The sequence below is a fragment of the Artemia franciscana genome, chromosome 5 (genome assembly GCF_032884065.1).
Source record: "Artemia franciscana chromosome 5, ASM3288406v1, whole genome shotgun sequence".
Taxonomy (NCBI): Eukaryota; Metazoa; Arthropoda; class Branchiopoda; order Anostraca; family Artemiidae; genus Artemia; species Artemia franciscana.
The window spans coordinates 52,946,255-52,965,506 of NC_088867.1; the positions used below are offsets into that span (position 1 = coordinate 52,946,255).

Consider the following 19,252-nt stretch of genomic DNA (forward strand, 5'->3'; position numbering starts at 1 on the left):
AACCATGAATTATATAAATGTGTCGTTCTATATTTGTTGACATGTCCAATACACATATGCTTGCGTTAAGCTTATCCATTTATTTATTTAATTTTATTTATCTATTTTTTTTTATTAACAGTGGCTTCAGTTTTAGCAGTAATCGCTTCTGAGATACTACTTTGTTTGGTATTTTACAAACTCGTACAGAAAACTATAAAAAGAAATGAGGAGATTTACCTGACACTCGGTAATTCAGGGGGAGGGGGCAATGTGTATATTTCGATATCTAGTCGGGGCTAATTTGTACGTAAATACCAAAAAAGGTATTTTCCAATGAAAATACCAATGAAAGGTATTCTTGGAGAACTAAGAGCACAAATTTCAATTTAGATAAATCAAATCATTTATTGTAAAGAAGATACACTCTCATAGGCACGGATCAAACTTTTAGTCAATCAATTGGTAACTTTTAGTCAATCAATTAGTGATAAAGTTAAATTTACTACAATAACTAAAATATGGTCACGACAAGAAAGATTTATCAAAAAGATGCGATAAAACGCACAAGTTACGAATTGTTAAAGGCACAAACAGAACTCGGCACCAGTGTCCGGTTGGCCAAGTGGTTTCGCCGCTTGGCCAGGCGACATGGACAGATGAGCTTCGAGAATAACGCTATGACCTAGAGTAAACCACTGTCAGTTTTGGAACTTTCACAACCGTTTCTCTGGGGAGTCGGGATGAAAGAGAGACAAAGGAAGGAAGGAGAAGGTTCTTGTAGGTGGAATGGAGGAGGAAAATTGAGCCAAGTTTCAGGCACAATTTTTCGCGACGGATGAAAAGAGGGTCAAGTTTAAATGCTTTTAGATAAAGAGTAAGGCAACGGGCAATCCCGTAGACGATTTGTAGTGATACCTGTTCAACTTCATACTTTCTTGTTTTGTCACAGCGAAAAGCCAAATGGGATATGCGTATTCTAATAGTATATAGATGAAAATGCAGAAGATTAGAAATTATTTTTTTATTGATTTTTTGAAGAGGATAAACTTTGGTTTATCCTACAGAACCTGGGATTCCTCCAGTAATAATCCCTTCTCAGATACTACTTTATTTATTTAATGTTTAGCAAATTCGCATATGAAGCAAAAAAAAAGGAAAAAAAAATCCAGGAGAAGATTTACCTGAAAATCAGTATTAAAGCTACTAATATGCAGCATAAATGACAAAGCTTTCACCACCCATACTTTTGAGAAGTTAACTACTTTTTAATATAGTAACGCTTTTCAAATAATATTATGACTAATTCAGCCAGACTGAATGTAGTGCTGTGCAATACTCGGCACGATATTACAGCTATGAACAATCAGTGATATCGTACCGACTCAGATCTAACTTCAAATCATCTCTCCCACTGTCCAAAATTCAGTTGCGTCATAAAAAATTCCGCCATAAAACCAATTGGAGTAGTTAAACGAAATTTTCGTTTCCCCCCCCCCATATTCGGAATGCGGTCGTGTTCAAAATAAATTATTTACCATTGAACTATTGTTTTACTTGTCAATGACTTTTTAAATTGAATGGTCAACAAGCATGCATAAAGGGTTCAAGCCCTCCCAGGGCCGGATTTGGGGGAGGGGACTAGAGGGGACAGGGACAAGCACCCCGGGCAGCGCACCCAGGGGCGGAAAAACAAGGTTAAATTCGAGTGTTTTAGGGCAAAAAATGCAATATTTACACTAGTGATGGTGCGGCAGGGGGCGGCAAAGTTTACAGTTGCCACTGCCCCGAAAAAAAAAACTCCGATTCTGGCCCCTTCTCTTCTTATACACGCATTCTTTAGATTTTCATTTTTTACTAGTTCTACATTATCTTTGATAACATAGGTGGTGAAGTAGAAAACTTTGCAACATCAATCTACAACACAGTGCCCAGATTTCCAAATCTGCTTAAAAGAATGTGTAATTACAAAAGATCTTAAACTACTATAGACACTTGCTAACACTATTTCAAGCCATCTCCGAGGGTCATTTCTTTGTGGATGGTAAGATACTTAAAGCTTTGCCGAAAAGTGAATGAATATCCCATACACGAAGAAAAAACATCATGTACAAAGTTGGCCTTTTATATTTCGATAAAAATTTTCCTCAAATACTTTTATTGTCGATTATATAGATTTGTAAATGCCAGAAATATGCGACCATAATATTATGATGCTAATTACAAATATCTATTGATGCATATGTGTCCATTAGTTCAGAACTGTATTTTTTAAAAGTGTATGTTATAAGAGACTTTGGTTAAGTATAAAATATACAGAGAAGCGCAACTCAGGTTCAAATTCAACTCGTTTTTACGACGCAACTATTATCGACAACTCAAAATTCTATAAATTTAAAAACTAAAGTCCCAAATTTACAAATTAGAAAAAGAGTACTCACGTTTTGCTGTTGAAGTAGATATCACCCCACAGCCGTCGACTGAATTCATAGTCATTGAAGTCTCCTCCAAACGTCTCTGAATACAATTTAGCGAAAGATTTAAGGGTGAAACACACTTGAAATTGGCTACTGGCAAAACATACGTTTCCAAGCAATGGAGACACATAAAGAGGACGTTCATCGTCACTATAGACACTAAAAAACAATTTCTCCAACCCATTATAATGAAAAATACAGGCATATACAAGAAAAAAAAGAGAAAAGCAATAAATCTAAGACAAAAGAAACAATATTAGCATCGAGGAAAGGAAACTTCTAAGAGAAGACAATAAATCTTTTTAAGCGGAAATGACAAAGCGATGTTGCTCTGTGAGTTCCAGCTGGGATTTCCCCAAGTCTTTCCGGAACATCTCTAAAAAAAGAAACAGGAAAATATACCTATCTTTTCTCCTTTGAATACCGATGTAGAAAGAAAATTTCCCTAACCCATAATCAGGAATCTTTAATTCATTCCAATAATTTATAGTACGGAATAAACAATTTTTCCAATTTGATCCGAAACGGGAGCGAACGAAACATTCACCCACAAGCACACATCATTTTTATAGGGCAACGAGAAACCCGGCCGCAAGTTCTATAAGTAATTTCACTCCAAAGGGGAGCACCTTAGCTCCACCTTCGAGTTCAACTGAGACAGACATATAAGTTCGCCTGGGTTAACAAACATAATATCAGTTTTAATATTTGCTATCGCTTAGGTTGACAACGAAACAATTATAAATTGAGTGAAAAAGATGATTTAGCAATATGCTTACTAGACAGTTAGGTAGAGGACTGTGATAATAAAAAAGATGATAGAAATTTTTTGTCGTAGGATTCTTGACACGGACAGTGAAACTGATAGTAATGAAAGCCCTGAGTAGTTTTTGACTCCTACTCAATATAGTTCTCGGCCCCCCTGGAGTTCCCTCGAGGAATCGAAGACTTGGCTCTTGGAGCCACAATTCTAATTCAGGCAATGCCAGATTTAGCTTTCGAAGCACTAAATTTAATTCAAACAATCAAAGATTTGCCTCTCGGGGCCCTAATTTTAATTCAAGTCCCGGATCCCGAATTCTAATCCAATCCCAGATTCTAATCCCAGGATTGTTACACTCGGCTCTCGGAGCCTCTCAACGACACTGGTTGAGAAGGATAATAAAAGCGAAAGGCTTCTCCGACTAAGAAAAATACTAAAAGTCAAAATATCAGAAGCTCGCTTGGGTATTAATAAAGGTCCTAAAATCCCCATAAAACTGGCCACGGTTGCAAACCGTGCCTTCTCTGAGCCATTGGAACAAACAGAGCTTAAGGAACTGATGGAACACCATCCTAGGCCGGCCAATGCCGACAAGATTGTTATCCCAGAGGCGAACAGTGAAAGGCTACTCTATTACCGCAAGCAAAACAGAGAGATACCAAGCCATTGCAAGTACTTAGAATATTATCCACTCAAGGTACTGTTTTTTAGAAGCAAGCAGCAAATATAGTACTTTGAATGTTAAAAAGAGTGTTTAAAACCTAACAGATGCGGTGCACTTGCTTGGTCTTAGACGTTACACCTTAAAGGCGCCCTGTCATGAAACTCGAATCAAGTTCAGACACTGAGGTAGCATCAGCTTTGTGTGCGTCTGAACACAAAGTTACTGATTATCTTTTTGGCAAAAACGTGATTAAAACAGCATCTAAAGCCAAATCTGTTGCAGGTTTGAAGAAATCATTTTCTATGCCAAAAAACTTGCAAAGGGAGCAAACCGTATTACCGTTGGCACAATGTGGCCCCCTGTCCCAGTTACCGAAATAGTCAGGTCGAGGACCGTCAGAAACCCAACTTTCAAAAATTTTCAGAGACGGAAGTAACACAGACGGGAAGTACTTTTCAGTACACTCTCTTCTTAATTGATCATAAATCTGAAGAAAATTTCAACATTCATTCACAATATTTGGCTGATAACTTCAAAGCAGAGAGAATCTGTGAGTTATTTTCAAAATGACAGTCGACCACCACTGATTTGACTTTTCTTAAAAATAATAGCTTAAAAAATTGAAATTTAAAATTATACACTTGGAATTTTTGTTGTCGTCATTTCTTCTTTTTTTAACATACTTACGTTATCTTAAAAATATTGAACATTATGAACACAATCCCTTCTATTCTATTACTGGCTTTAGAAAAAGGAGGAAATATCCCTAAAAGAACGGCTAGAAGTTTAGGAGACGACATAAGGCAGATAACCCCTGAATGTTTTTTCTTTAACAATATAACTTGCAGCATCAGGTATACAAAGGAAGCCCAGTGATAAAGCTCAAACTCACGACACATAATGAGTATCGTAAAGTTATCAAATTCCAAAATTGGCCGAATAAAATTGGCCGAACCCAATTAAAAATCCGACTTCAGGAAACATTTTTGAAATACCCAACTTTGAAAATATCTTTCAAACTTGAAAGATACTAGACATAATTTGATTTCTTGTTCATCAGCTTATAAAATTATATTCTCTAGAAAGATTAAGTGCAGCAATAAAGGCCGTATCCAGGAGGGAGGGGGTTAAGGGGCTATACCCCCCACTGATACTTTTTGTCCAACTCGTCAAAATGTAACAAAATGAATATAAACACATTTTTGATGCGTTTTTAAAGTTTCTTTTGTAAATCCACCACCCCTCCCTGAAAAATAATCCTCGATACGGCCCTGGCGGCAATCTGTTCTGAAACGTCGCTAAAGATACTGAATAATCGAGATAAACTTACCTAAGAAGATTATTAACCTCATCGATAATATGCCTTAGTTTGAAGTAAGCATCGTTTGGCGGAAGTTTCAACTCCAGAATAAGTCTGTCAATTTTGTTGATGCATAAAGTTATGGCTAAACGTTCCTAAAATTAAAGCTCGACTTTGAAATATATTTTCCATGTTAGCATACAAAAATGCGTCTATTAACCTTGTTTTGAGATAATTAGTATTACGACGAACTGTTACTACTGCTATTACCATGTCATCGCAGAACCAAACCACTTGAGGCCAACACTGCTGCACAAACTTTTCCTCCAGCCTACACTGTTTTGAGCTTCACTCTTTACAAAGTTCCTACTTCTCTTTGAACTTGGTCTTACAAACTCTTCAAACTCCATTCGGAAACGTCATAATTTTTGTTTTACCAAAATTGGATTTCCAAAAAGCACAATTCTGATCGTGCAAATCGATCCAACTCGTGATTTCACACCAAGACTAATAGCCTTGCTTTCAGATTAACCACGAAAACTATTAGCATTTAACATATCAACCATGATCTTTAACATACTTACTCGATGTACCACACAAGTATAAGACTAGCACTAAAGATAGTCTGGAGCAGAAAATTTTATATAATTTTATAAAATCCCATGTACTTGTGGAAGCTCTTATGTGGGACGTACTAACCAGAATTTAAAAATTAGATTGCTACACCATCATAATTCTATTTCATCGTCTTTAAAGCAAAATACCAAACCTGAAGATTTCACGTCGGCCCTCTCGGAACATATATTTAATTTTCCAAATCATTTTATTTTGTTTGAAAATGTTTCTTTGATTTATAAGGACCAAGGTTTATAGCAAATTTTCAGGGAAACAATCGAAATTAAAAAAAAAATTATTCAAGAATAATTCCATAAACAGAGATACAGGTGAATTTGGATTGAACTCAATTTATGATAATTTACTGAGGTCGAATTAAGTAAATATCACCTCACCTAAGAGCCATGACCTCTGTCCACGTAATATGTCAGATAATTCTAATGAGCCGGAACCGAAAAGGTCAAAGAGATTTGCCTCCTCTGCTGCATTGAAAAAAAATAAGAACAATAAACTATATGTAATTAGTTATTAGGTATAAATTTTGTTTATTTTTATTCATGTCTTTTTGTTTTACTGCTGATGATGAACACTGTATATGTGTTCGAAATATCCAGTTAAATAATTTTATATCTATTCACTATCAATAAAAAGGTTTCATCCCTATTTTGAACTGTTTTACTTTCGTCATGGAAAGGCAGTGTGGTCTTCAAAGTTATTTAAAAGATCATTAACTTAGAATCTTTTTTTTTTGGGTAGTCCTCGAGGCATATTTTATACTAATGAAAAAGATGGAAGTCTCTTAAGTATAGTAAACCAAAGGGGGCACGTCCTGCCTATGACCCACAAAAACATTGCCGTATCCCACCGGTGGGGCCTGCGCCCTGCGTTGGGAATCATGGATATACATGCTGAGTTGGCTAAAACTATTGTGTTAGCAAAGAGTTAACACCTTTATCACCAGTGAAATTTTCTTTTTTGACTACCTACTTTCAAGGCTGCGGGGCTTGGCAGCTTCTATATTTTTACGTTGTTCCACGATACAAGTGTCTGTTGTATCTCCCTTGATAACCGAAATCTTGAATGACAATAACCTTACACCGTATAACTTTACCAATGACCTAAAATTACAATTTAAAATTTCTCATTGGCAGACGAATGAGATGCCTCTGAACCCGATTTGAACATAAATCTTTAGATTTTTCTACTTCAAATACAAGTATACAGAAAATTATGGCAGAATGATGTGAATTCATTGTCATCAAGAAAACACCAGAGTCTTCATAGGATTTTTCTGATTGGCTCAAATTAGGGCTAGCTAAATCTCGGTATTACGAAAATCTTATTGTCAATGGGCCTTAAGTGAGCTAAGCATGGTTCCGGCATAAAAAGTATACTTGATTTTTCAAAAAGCTTTTTCTTTACCATGTCCAATACAATTAATTTCATCGTTTTCTTTCCCTCAACCAATCTAGACACAAATAAATTAATATTGAAATAAAAAAAATAACCACTTAATAATTCGTGACTAAAAAAAACTAATAGTCTGTCTTACTTTCAGAGATGCGTAGAAATAAAGCTTACCTGAACGGCGTGCTTAATGAGTCTTTCGCTATTTAGTAAAACACCCTCCACTGCATCAACAACAAGAAGGACTCCATCTGAGATTCTCATAGCAGCTGTTGCCTCGTCACTGAAGTTGACATGACCTAGAAAAATCTATCCGTAGAAAAAAACAAACAACAGCATAGAACACATACAGGTATCATTAATAGTTAAAACGCCTCATATCTACTGTCTACTTAGGCACATACAGAGCGTTGAAAGGAGTGACCTCTGCCTCTACGTCATGCAGTATTTCTGAGTTTGATCTGGTTGGAGGAACAGTTGTATACATACGACCTATTCACCCCCGCCTTCTAGTTACAAATGCTAGAATGTATAAAATTTGGCTTTACATACTACTTTTTTTGCATAAGTACATTTGTAAAAATCTTTATAAATTATTTATGCTTTTATTTTTTATATAGTGTTTAATATGCAAATGCAAAGCGCCCCAAGAGGAATTGGTACTTTACCGTCCCTCCCCCCATCCTCCAACTGAGTATGCCTATAATGATATGATACTGGCAAAAATAAACGTTAGGTAACATCATGACAAAGTAATATTTTACAAAAATACTTTCAAAGAAAATTAAAGAGCCACATTAAAACTTGAAACGAAGAGAAATAAAGTCATATAGCGCTTTTTCTGTATTTAGTGTAGAAGAGGGGGACCGGGCTTCTTTCGTTGGTGGGCAGTAAAATACCCCCATTAGCCAATAGCCTGCAGTGGATTTAGCTCAGCAGAATGTGAGACAGGGCAAAAGAAATAGTAATAACGTTAGCCCTTTGAAGTAGGATAAAGGCACGAAAAAAAAATGCTAGAGAAAGGGAGGCGATTCAGGATTAAGAATCATTTTCACCTCGCCAGATAGTGAAAGCACCGATTTTTTATCAGGAGCATCCTACTTGGGTGGATATAGTAGTGCCTGGGAACCAGTCAAAACTGCCTGAATAGGGAAGAAAGGGCCATAGTGAATTGTGCTTCTGTAGTTTGGAATTTGCAAGGTTATAGTAAGGACAAGTTGGAAAATCGAGTCAAGTACTTCAGCCGGTTGTGAAAGTTGGGATGTTACTTGCCTTGTTGAGACGTGGAATTCTCTAGATCATTTTTCGTCATGTGAAGATTTTGATGTTTTTGAGTGTAGGAGAAAAGTTTCGGCAAATGGTAGATACTATGGAGGAGTTTCGGCGCTTTGTAAGGAAGAGTGTATTTAATTTATTTCGTAGGCTAGAAAGTGAGTCTGAAAATTTATTATGGTTAATATTATCAGTTGAAAACGTTCACCTTGTTGAGTGTGCTGTTTATTTGCCTCCGAATAATAGTTCTTACAACCGTGAAGATACATGGGAAATGACTGAAAATTTAATACAGATGTATAAAAGAATGTAGCCTTGCCGTAATTTTGTTTTTCTAGGGGATTTCAATGCATATACTAGTGAAGGGCACGAGTTGCAGGTTGGTGAACCCCTTGTAAATGAACCAGGTCAGAATGTTTGTTTGGAAAACGAATGTATGTTTTTTTTTAACAGGAAAAGTAGGGATAGGTCTCGGAAAATAATTAGACAGAGAAGGAACTTAATAAATGTTTGTAAAAAGGAAGGGTTACTAATTATGAACTGGCGTTGGGAGGAGGTTTTGGTATGGGAGATTTTACGTGTTATAGTGGGTTTAGCCCGAGTTTAATTGATTATATTTTATGCAGTTTATCTCTCTAGCCCCGGCCGGTGGACCTCAGGGTCCTAGAGTTGGGCTTATCTGACCATTTGCGAGTGAGTATAGCGTATATTCGACAGTCTGAAAGGGTAGAGGAAAGGTCTACGTGTGAGGAAAGGATCCGTAAACCAGGTTGGACAGCCAAGGAGAAAGAAGAATTGGTTAAAATGGAACTAGAAAGTGAGGAATTTCAGAATGATTGCCATTCGATTTTAAATTTTTCCGAACCAGCTGAATTGGATCAAGCTGTTTCGGTAATCATACATAGAATTTATGAAAGAATCAAGCCTTTATCTCAGGATAGGAAACATCCGACCATAAAAGATGAGGGATTTTTCCGATGAGGAATGTAGCCAGAAAAGGGAAGAGGTAATTAGGGTTTTCAGGCTACTTAAAGCAACAGACCAATTTGATCAGGAAACGAAGTTGCGCAGGCTAGCTGAAAATAGGAAATTAAGGTCAGATTATAATAGGGCTAAAAGAGTTAAAAAGAGAGAGAGGGGCCGAAGAAGATTAATGAGGAAATTAAGTAAGCTTATTGTGTAAATAACCTTAGAGAGTTTTAGTCGGTAGTTAAATGTTCAATCCGGGGCCTGAGAATAAGAGGGGATGTCCCGCCAGTTAAGACGTGGCCAGATTATTTTTAAAATAGGGAGTCAGAATATGTCAGGGCAAACGAGTCGAATGGCTCGGAGGATTGAAAGTTAGGTCTAGGGACGGTAACATATCCTTTAAGACAGAATGATTACGATTTAATTAGGCCAGTATCTAACAAGAAATTTGGAATCAGTTGAAAAAGATCAATGGTAATTCGTGTCCAGGAACAGACGGTATATCTACAAAGGCCCTGAGGTTAGGAAGGACAACTTTAATACCCATTATGGTCGCAATTCTCCCGTTTGTAAAAGAGAAAGTTTGTTGGTCTCGCTGATGGGACACTTCGGTAGCAGTACCTCTTTTTAAGAAAGATAATAGAAAATTACATGAAATCTTTAAGTTTATCTTTATGGGAAATGTGGTAAGTAAATTGTTCTTTAAGGTTCTGGAACTTAGACTAAGAGATTGGTTAGATAAGGAGGAAACACATAGCCCGATGCAAGCGGAATTCACATCGACATTCAGCACTGTTGACCATATTCTTACTTTGGATATACCAAGAAGAAGATATGCTAGAGGGAAAAATGGTCGGCTATTTGTAGCCTTTTTAGAGCTGAAAAGTGCTTTTCACTCAGTAAATAGGAGGTTGTTAATTGATAGTCTGTTAGAAAAAGGCGAGCCGTCTTGTTTTGTAGCAATAATAGCAAATCTGTATCGGAAAAAGAAATTTGTTGTGAAGGTTGTGGGAAATTTTTCTAGGCTGGTTACGTCTCATCTGGGCGTGAAACAAGGATGCACTTTATCTCCCAAGCTTTTCTCCATGTTTGCTAGTAATTTAGATAGTTTTATGAAAAGTAATGGAGTCCCTTTTGTATCTTTGGATTGGTTTAGGTTATCATGTATGTTATTCGTGGATGACATAGCTCTAGTAGCGGATAATAGAGATAATCTTCAGAAGCTATTAGATATAATAAAAAGCTGTTTAGAAAAGAAGGATTTAGTGTTGAATGCTAAGAAGTCACTAGTACTATTATTTAGGAGCAAAGGGGCTGTTTATTCTGAGGTTCATTTTAATTTTGGAGGAATGATGTTAGAGGTTAAAGAAGAATTTGTTTATTTGGGTGTTAACCTTAGTGCATTAAGGGGGTTGTCTAGGCATGCAGAAGATTGTAACTTAAGACGCTGATAAATATGCTTTTAAAAAGTAATTTGGGTCATCTGGCTGACATGAGGATCCAGAAAATAGTTTACAGACGAAAGTAGCTTCTTGTCTACATTGCGGTTCTGAGGTTTGGGGTTCTGCTAAAGCAGCTGAGCTAGAAGAAGCACAGTTCACATATTTTAAGAGAATCTTAGGCTTGAAGGATTCAGTGAAACTGATAGGAGACTTGGGGCTTTTTACCTTAGGGAGTGTTAGATTGGTTAAAATGGAGAAATTCTGGGAGACATAAATTCTGGAATGAATGGAAAGACAAATTAAAAATCACGAATTTTAGTAATGTCAGTAGCAGAAACCCTACTGACTAACTGACTGAAACGAAAAAGAAATACCCCGCCAATTAATAATTCTTTATCCATCCGTCTACAGTATCATCTCGATTTTAAACCTGCATTAAAGAGAATGACTAAACAAAATGACTCAACGTCCTTTGACTAAACAAAAAGAATCTAACCTGGAGTGTCAAAGAAGTTCATAAGATAGGATTTCTGCTTCAAGTTCTGCAGCACCAATGTCACAGGCATAGCTTTGATGCTGACACCCCTTTCTTGCTCAGTAAATAAAGTGTCAGTGTAACGCAAAGGTTTTTCTTCACCACTTGACCGTAGCAGCTTGGCATCAGGATGAGTCTGCTGTATTAAACAATCAACCAATGTTGTTTTTCCATGATGCAAATGGCCGATAATCGCAACGTTTCTAATCAAATCCGCATTGTCCATCATATCTGCTAAATACCTAAAATGAAGAAAATAAGCTAATCCATCTACACTGATGTGTCCAATTCGAGAGATAAAAAATTTGCATTTTTTGTAGGGAAATATGCATAGACTTGAATTTTGGGCTTTCCTCTCATATTTAGTTTCAGTTTGTGTACATTTTATCCATTAAAGAGTCGATTCAAAATGTTTGTCCTTGCCCAATTTTTTTTTATGAAGAATACCAAAAAGATATTTTTAAAATTGTTGGGGAGGGGGGAAATTATACCACCCCTAAATTAGTGCCCCTGGTAAACTAATTAAACTGATTTGTTAAAATAGGCGATAGAATTAGGGTGAAATCAACAAATGCAAATACTTGTCACAAAGTGCTTAAAAAACTGCGTCTCACATTACTAATACCAAAATACCTAAAATATACATACATAAAAAAAAAAAAAAACTTCGCTGATAATTTAGCCATGTTTATGTCCTCCTAAAAAAATAGTTACTAACGTCCTAACAAAAATAGTTAGCAACGATTTTTACTGACAATTGCGTTTCCCCTAGCTAACACAAAATCACAACTCGGCTGTGGAAATACGAATGGCGGTAAATGACATTTTCCGAAATGTTCAGGAAAAGCAAAAACTGTTTTAAAAAATATGCCTCCTTATCTCTCTCGAGCTCCAACCATTCCTTTCTGGCCATATCATGATGATCCTTATGTTACAATCTTCGTGGATGCGGGAAAGCCGTGCAATCAATGCTTTTTGGTCTGCAGAACTGGTTAAAATTTTGTTACAATGCGTTTTGCGTGTATTACAAAAGTGAGAATATCTCGAGAACAAAAGAGCATACATGGATTCTGATTCAGCCAATCGATAGGGCGCTCTTGATTTTAGTAGAACCGATATATAACTCTTTTCTTACTGATATGTCACATAATACCTTTCGTATTTTCACAACCGAACATCTGACAACAAAATTAAGAAAAAACATCAAACAATAAGAAAAAAACTTAAAAATTGCTTCATTTGAAAAGTAACTGAGGGCGGCTTATTTGTTTTACAGTTCAATATTGTATTTTTGCTTATGACTTTGAGTTCTAAAAGGTTTGGGGTTTTGAGGACCGACTCCGAAAGATAGTCTCGTCACTGCAATACTGCCCTTGCTTTTAAGTCTTTGCTAAGGTTTAAGTTTCCTCTGAACTAAGTGATTTAATGACAAGCCCGCAGCAGTAACTTCCACTAAACGGACAAGATACTTTTATCATTGGATTCATTAGGCACAAATCTATTCATTTACCAAGCATAATGTCATATAATTATGACATTAATTATATTTTTTCTTGGGGAAACAACCTAACCTTCTCAAAATTATGAAGATTGTCCTTTTTTCAACTATTTGCAATCATTTTTCTTTACATATTTCCGATTAAAAAAAACAAAACAAAAAAAAAAACATGTACATCAAATTTGATGAATGTAATTTGGCAAATTGAAAGAACTGGATCCCAGCAATGGAATTATATAGTAAATTTTGTTTTTCTTTAATATATCGAAACGGTAGGAGATCCGAAAAATAACACACTGAAGTTGGCACAAGGAATTCAAATATTGCTTACTTTTAAAGTTACTGCCCAATTAATAAATCCCGGAAAAGTTTTATTAATAACGATTTGCTGGGTAACGATTTTATTTCGACGAGCGAACAGAAGACAGTTGGTAATGCCTGACATGGTGGAAGTAGCCCTTAAAAAAAAAAATAAAATGTATTTTGACAGACTAATAGATTTTCGCACACTTGAACAGTTTTTCCAAATTACTGATACAGTAAGGTTTTTTATTTAAATAGAAAACACCTTTCATATTAGGTCTGTCACTTACTTACAACAGTCAAGATTTTGTTTTAGTAGAAAACACCTTTCATAGTAGGTCTGTCCTTTACTCACTTAAAGCTCCTGCTCGGCAACGTCACCAGCATAGAGGGAGCCAGACGTCATCATCGTTAGTCGTCTCCAGAGTGTTCTGTCCAGGGCAAGGATTGGAGCCTCATCGGGGTCGATGTTCCTAAGATAGTGAGTTAACCCAAAATGACCTCCACCCATCTTAGGCGTGGTTCACCTCTGCGGCCTTTCAAGCCATTTGCAGCTGGATTGAAGGCAAAGATGAGCTGGGAGGGTGCTTAAGTGGCCAGGCGAAGTAGATGACCGTACCAACGCAGCGGGGGGGACTCGAGTCGCTCAGATAGGGAGGGACAACTTAAAAAACCAGAAAATATCCAAGTTCTACACGCACTTAAGCCATCTAACACAGTCACTTTTGCGAGGTGTTTTGTCTGGACAGCATCTACCTTGATCATCTGTGTCTGAGTCATGTGCCTAGTTTTTGACGAGTACAGAATAACGCTAGCTACTTAGGCAGAGTAGATTCGTCCTTTCGTGAGGCGGCTGATCCGGGGTTTCTGAAATATTCTTCCCCAAAGGCGGCATTCGCCTTTGCCACCCTTAATGATATCTCTGCTTCTAGGTTCCTATTTGACCAGACACCTGAACCAATGTAGATGATCTGCTCGACTATCTCAACATTCTGTCCGCACACTTCTATAGATGTTGGGGGGGGGCTGGATGATGTCTTGTTCACATGCATTATTTTGGTGTTACACCAGTTTACTTTTAAACCAAGTTTTTCTGCGACAGATGCCAGTGTTTCCACTGCAGTTTTGAGCTCACCAATACTTTTGCATACTGGTACGACATCACTAGTAAAGTCGACATCTGACAGAGATCTACCAGCAATCGATGTCAAATGGCTACGTCAGCAATATTTTGCTTAAAACATGGTCTGTGATGCAGTTGAAAAGTTCGGATGCAGCAGCACAGCCTTGTCGAACACAATTTCTAATTTGAACACGTCAGAAGGGCTGACCATTTACGATGACAAAACTTTCAGTATTACTGTAGAGCCCTTTGAACAGATCGATAATTTTCGTGACCACACCAGATCAGCCACAATGACTGTCTGTCGACAGTGCCGAAGCCTCACCAAAAATCATCCCAGCGTGAACCAAGCCTTCTGGGGGTGACGGAGGAGATAAAGGTAGCTTTTTACCCGCTTGAGAAGTAGCATAGCAAAGAGTTTGCCGGGCACCGAGAGCAGACTTATACCACGATAGTTGCTTCTTTTCCTCTCGTAGACCAGCACAAGTACTGATGCTGATGGGATCACTTCAGAACGCCACATAATATTGAACAGCATTTGTAGCCAGAAGATCATGAATAGACCGCCATTCTTGGGGGCACACCCGTCCTGGTGTGTGGGAACGGGTTCGATCCCAGGCGTAGCTAGTTATTTGGTTTCGGACGAGGGTCAGTGGCATGACTCTGTAAGCTCAGCTAGAGTCGCCCCAGTTCTAAATGAGTACCTGGAAAATTCTGGGGAAGGTAAGCAGGAAGGGTGTGTGAAAGCACAGCATGGTTGGCCCCCAGCCCCCCCCCCCCCCCCATTGCACTTCCTGGCTGAAGGGTCACAAAAACGGAGACTGTTTTACTTAGGTCATCCAGATCGCTGGAAATACACGGACGATCTGTCCTTGCCATAGAAATACTCTAGAGGTATCCCTTAAAAAAGTAGGGGACATATTAAATAATATGTGTATAGAATCTTACACAGCATATACGTCTGTTACGGACAAGTCTGTTGTGTTCAGCTTCTGCCTTTTGAATAACTGTGTTGATTTCAACCCGCCTCTTTTGGCGTTTTAAAGAGACAATCAAATAAAGCATCACAGAACTCAAATGACTTCTGACTTCTTCCAAAGGGAAAATAAGTCAACACCAGCGGGAATTGAGGACTTCAATCATGAGATTTGGGACTTAGTAGAAGGAATTCGCGACTTCAATCATTAAAAATTCCTTCACAGCGCTGCGTCCTTTCCCTACACCTTCTCCATATCTATAAAACTATCCGTCCCTCTCTTAGATATTGTGAGAGCCTTAATGATTACTCCTATCGAGCCAAAGGTTTTAAATCACCACTATAATCTCGAAAAAAAAGCTTCGGGTTACCTTTTCTAAAAATCCTATTCACCAAAAATCCCCTTCTTCTTTTATCTTTCTCTCAGCTCTCCCCTTCCAAAGTGAGAGCATCTCTTCCCAAACTACATTCAAATGTCCTGCAACATGCAAAATATGAACGGCTTCGTTTCCATATTGTACAAAATTATAATTATGAAGTGTGAACAAAATTATGTTATGTAGATAATGACGAAGACCACACTGTGTTTCCACAATAGAAATACAGAAGAGAGAATAATGAGGACTTTTTTCCCAAGAGAGTGAACGAATTGTTCACTGTCTTGGAAAAAAATCCTCATTATTCCCTCTTCTGTTTTTTTTTATTATGTTATGTAATAGTTCAAGTTGTGTGAATTTAACATTGAGTCAGAAGATTAGTTGCTTTTAAGTGTTTTTTTTTTTTTTTTTTTTTATATATCACGTATTATGACGGAAAGAACAAGTTTCGGCATGTCGCTGGTTTTATGCGTTTTTTTTTTTCTTTAATTAAAAGGACTTGGATTTGATCGGTCCTCGCTGGTTAGCAGCCTTTCTAGTTTGCAGGATAACTTAGTACTACTGAAAGATCAATATTTTGATCTGCTGTGCTATCTAGCTGAGTGATTGGTACACTCGACTGAAAATTTTCTCTCTGAAGCGACAGGGGTTCGAATCCTGGTATCGCTCGAATTCCTATTCCTTTCATGAATGCGTTGTGCACAAGAAGGATGTTACACGTTGTAAATGTTCACAAGCTCTTCGAACATTTTTTCTTCTTCAATTCGGTTATTTGCGACCACACCTTTTTATTGACATTAGGCCCATCGCTACCTGTCATTATTAGTCTTCCAAGAGGTAAATTTTCGCTCCCAATGCATGTCATCTGATTTTTTACAATGTCCTCACCTGTCACATGTTCCATGAAATAAGTCCACCGGATGGCAGCTCACCACTTGATTTCTTAAAAAGGACCAAAAGCACACTCTAATCTTTGACTCTTTTTTTCTTTGCTGTTTCTTTGCTAGTTTCGTATTATCCAAAACCAAAGCGAGCTTCACCTATATCCTTTATAAGATCCTGTTGACAGTGCGGGTGAAGAGCATCAGTTATCAAGTATATGGTTTTTTCGCACTCCTTGACATCCCGGGCGGTGGGTTACCAGGGAACATGGCTGACAAGAAATCAGTGATTCCGTCATAGGAAGCTGCAGACACAGAAGATTACAAGGACTTGAGTATCCTGATGATTTCTGCTTTGTATGAAGCATCTTTGTCACAAAACATCTCATGAGTTTTACTTTTATTGCTTGGTGACGGCTCTTCTGATTGGAACTGTTGCCTAGCAGATTCATGCAATCATAACTGTAGCGGATTGAGGTGGATCGCTCCCTGTTTCTTGTGCTCATCGACAAAGTATGCTGATTCAATATGTATAAGCTTTTGCGACAACTAAGGTTTTCCCTGCATATTTTGCAGTAAAAGAAAACTCATCATCACCAATCCTACACCGCTCGTTTGATCTTTCTGCCACTTGTGTCTTCTTTAGTCAAGCAGGAGCGAAAGAATTTGCGGTTGTTGATTGTCCTTCCTAAATTCATTTGGAAAACCTGAAAGACAAGAAGGTCTAGATGCAGCAGAAACAACACAGAGTAAAAGATTTTTGCCATCTGAATATCCCATACGTGGTACTCTCCTCTTCTTACTCAACCTTAATTTATTAATCAACTTTTAGAATGAAAGAATATATAATTTGTTCCATTAGAGTACAAGTCAATTCGAACAAATTCATACTGAGAAGGTTCATTTTATGAAGCTACAGGAAATTATCTATCCAAGAAAGTTACTACAATATGACGCGTCCATCCCACTCATCCTATAGGTCATTGTTACTCTCTATCGTTGAACGGTACCCCAATGAGACCCATCCATCCCACCCATCCATCCCACCCACCATATAGGCCAATTTCGTGCTCTTAATAGATACCTATGCTTACAATAGTTAATAGACACTTCGGCCATAGACAAAGTTCCCCTGTTTTGTTGCTTCTTTCTGAGCCGCGACAACGTAACCAAGAGACCGGTACAACCGGATTTGTAGAGAAGTTATACTATCTAAAAAGCGTCTTTCAAATATATCATGCTTCACTTTTCAAATATACCATGCTCCCAAATAGGCATTTTGGGGACTTTTGGGGGAGTTAAGGGACTTTCTACGTAAAGAGGGACTTGGAAGGAACTTAAGCCAAAAAAGGACCTTTAGTTACTTTTAGGGACTACTTCCAAGCCCTACAGATCCTATTTCTGTCGAACGTACCTTTGTAAATGTCTCTTTAAAAACTACAGAACGACTTTAAAAAGTGGAGCCTTTATTTACGGCCAACTCTGGAATCCAAATCACCTTCTGGAGGTCCACTGCAAAAGATTTTTTATCGGGACTCTCGTTTCGCTTGCGTCATCCTGATACTTACGGGTAGCTCAATCTAGCCATATCTATTTACAGCCACCACTCGTCTTTCCGAGAACTGTCGACTTCTTAATCACCCAGCACTTCATCATCTACCTCAGTATTACTTCCTTTTCTGAATATTGCTCACATGTCGAGCAAGCATCAGATATTAGCAATTTCAAAAATACATTCATGGTTTTTAAAAGTCGTCTATATGTTTCGACTAAGATACGAACATCAAGGTATTTTTGTAGAAATCATCGAATATAAATTGGATACTCAATGAAGAAGGTAAAAAGGAAGGTACATTTTTCTTAGGTAGTTTCGGGTAAATAGCTTGAAGCTGTTGATATGTAAAGTAATCTTTTCTTTGATTTCTACCAAAATCTTGTACCCAGGCGTTTTTTTTTTTGTTTTTTCACGGTTTCCATGGACATCCTTACCACTTTTAATTTTCTTGCACAATTCGGTAATAAGCGCATCAGTTCGTAAATCAAGGGTGTTTTGAAGTGTTTTCTTGCATACTGGGATTTGTCTTTGCACACTGGGAGGTGCTTGCATACTGGCAGGTGTTCCACGGCCTTTGGAAGAAAATAAAGCCTCAATTCACTTTTTGAATTGTTTCTGTGAAGTCGTTGAAGCACAGTTGTCTTTTCAAAAAAAAAGACTTTTTTATTCCGATTCAGGAATACTAGTTGTTACTCAGGTTAAAGTCAAATATAATTTTCTATCACGAAAAAAAATTCAGAGGATTTTCGAAAAAGAGCTTGTATCCCTCGAAAATGGCGTAAGAGACTGAAATAAAAAGCATACAACTGAAATCGCCATGGTCAAAAACCCTCGACTGGAGACTTACATCATCTCAACAAGTACAATGTTTTTCTACTAGATTATCCTGTGCATACAGTAGACCTAGTTTCTAACGTATAATTCGCCTTTTTATTGGTCTGCTATATATTTTCAGTATAGCACTAGCCAGTTTTCATGTTACTATACAGCATGGATTGATGGGTGATAATTTATGTTTGTTCTAAGTTTCTAATTCGCTCTTTACTTTCATCACAAAAACATTGTTTTTTTTTTTTTTTATTTATCTGTGAAGCAAATAAAGATTAAGGATAAAAT

At 37.4% G+C, this 19,252-nt stretch overlaps 1 protein-coding gene across 2 annotated transcripts in view; it reads right to left on the reverse strand.

Moving 5' to 3' along the window:
* LOC136027586 (116 kDa U5 small nuclear ribonucleoprotein component-like) overlaps positions 1–19,252 on the reverse strand; it is an 83,139-nt gene that overhangs the window by 44,246 nt on the left and 19,641 nt on the right. For both annotated transcript variants that reach the window (XM_065704970.1, XM_065704971.1), the window contains exons 4-7: positions 11,385–11,665; positions 7,380–7,504; positions 5,214–5,338; positions 2,421–2,615 (exon numbers count right to left, since the gene is read on the reverse strand). In XM_065704970.1, coding sequence (XP_065561042.1) covers positions 2,421–2,615; positions 5,214–5,338; positions 7,380–7,504; positions 11,385–11,665 — 726 coding nt within the window. The remainder of the gene's footprint in view (positions 1–2,420; positions 2,616–5,213; positions 5,339–7,379; positions 7,505–11,384; positions 11,666–19,252) is intronic.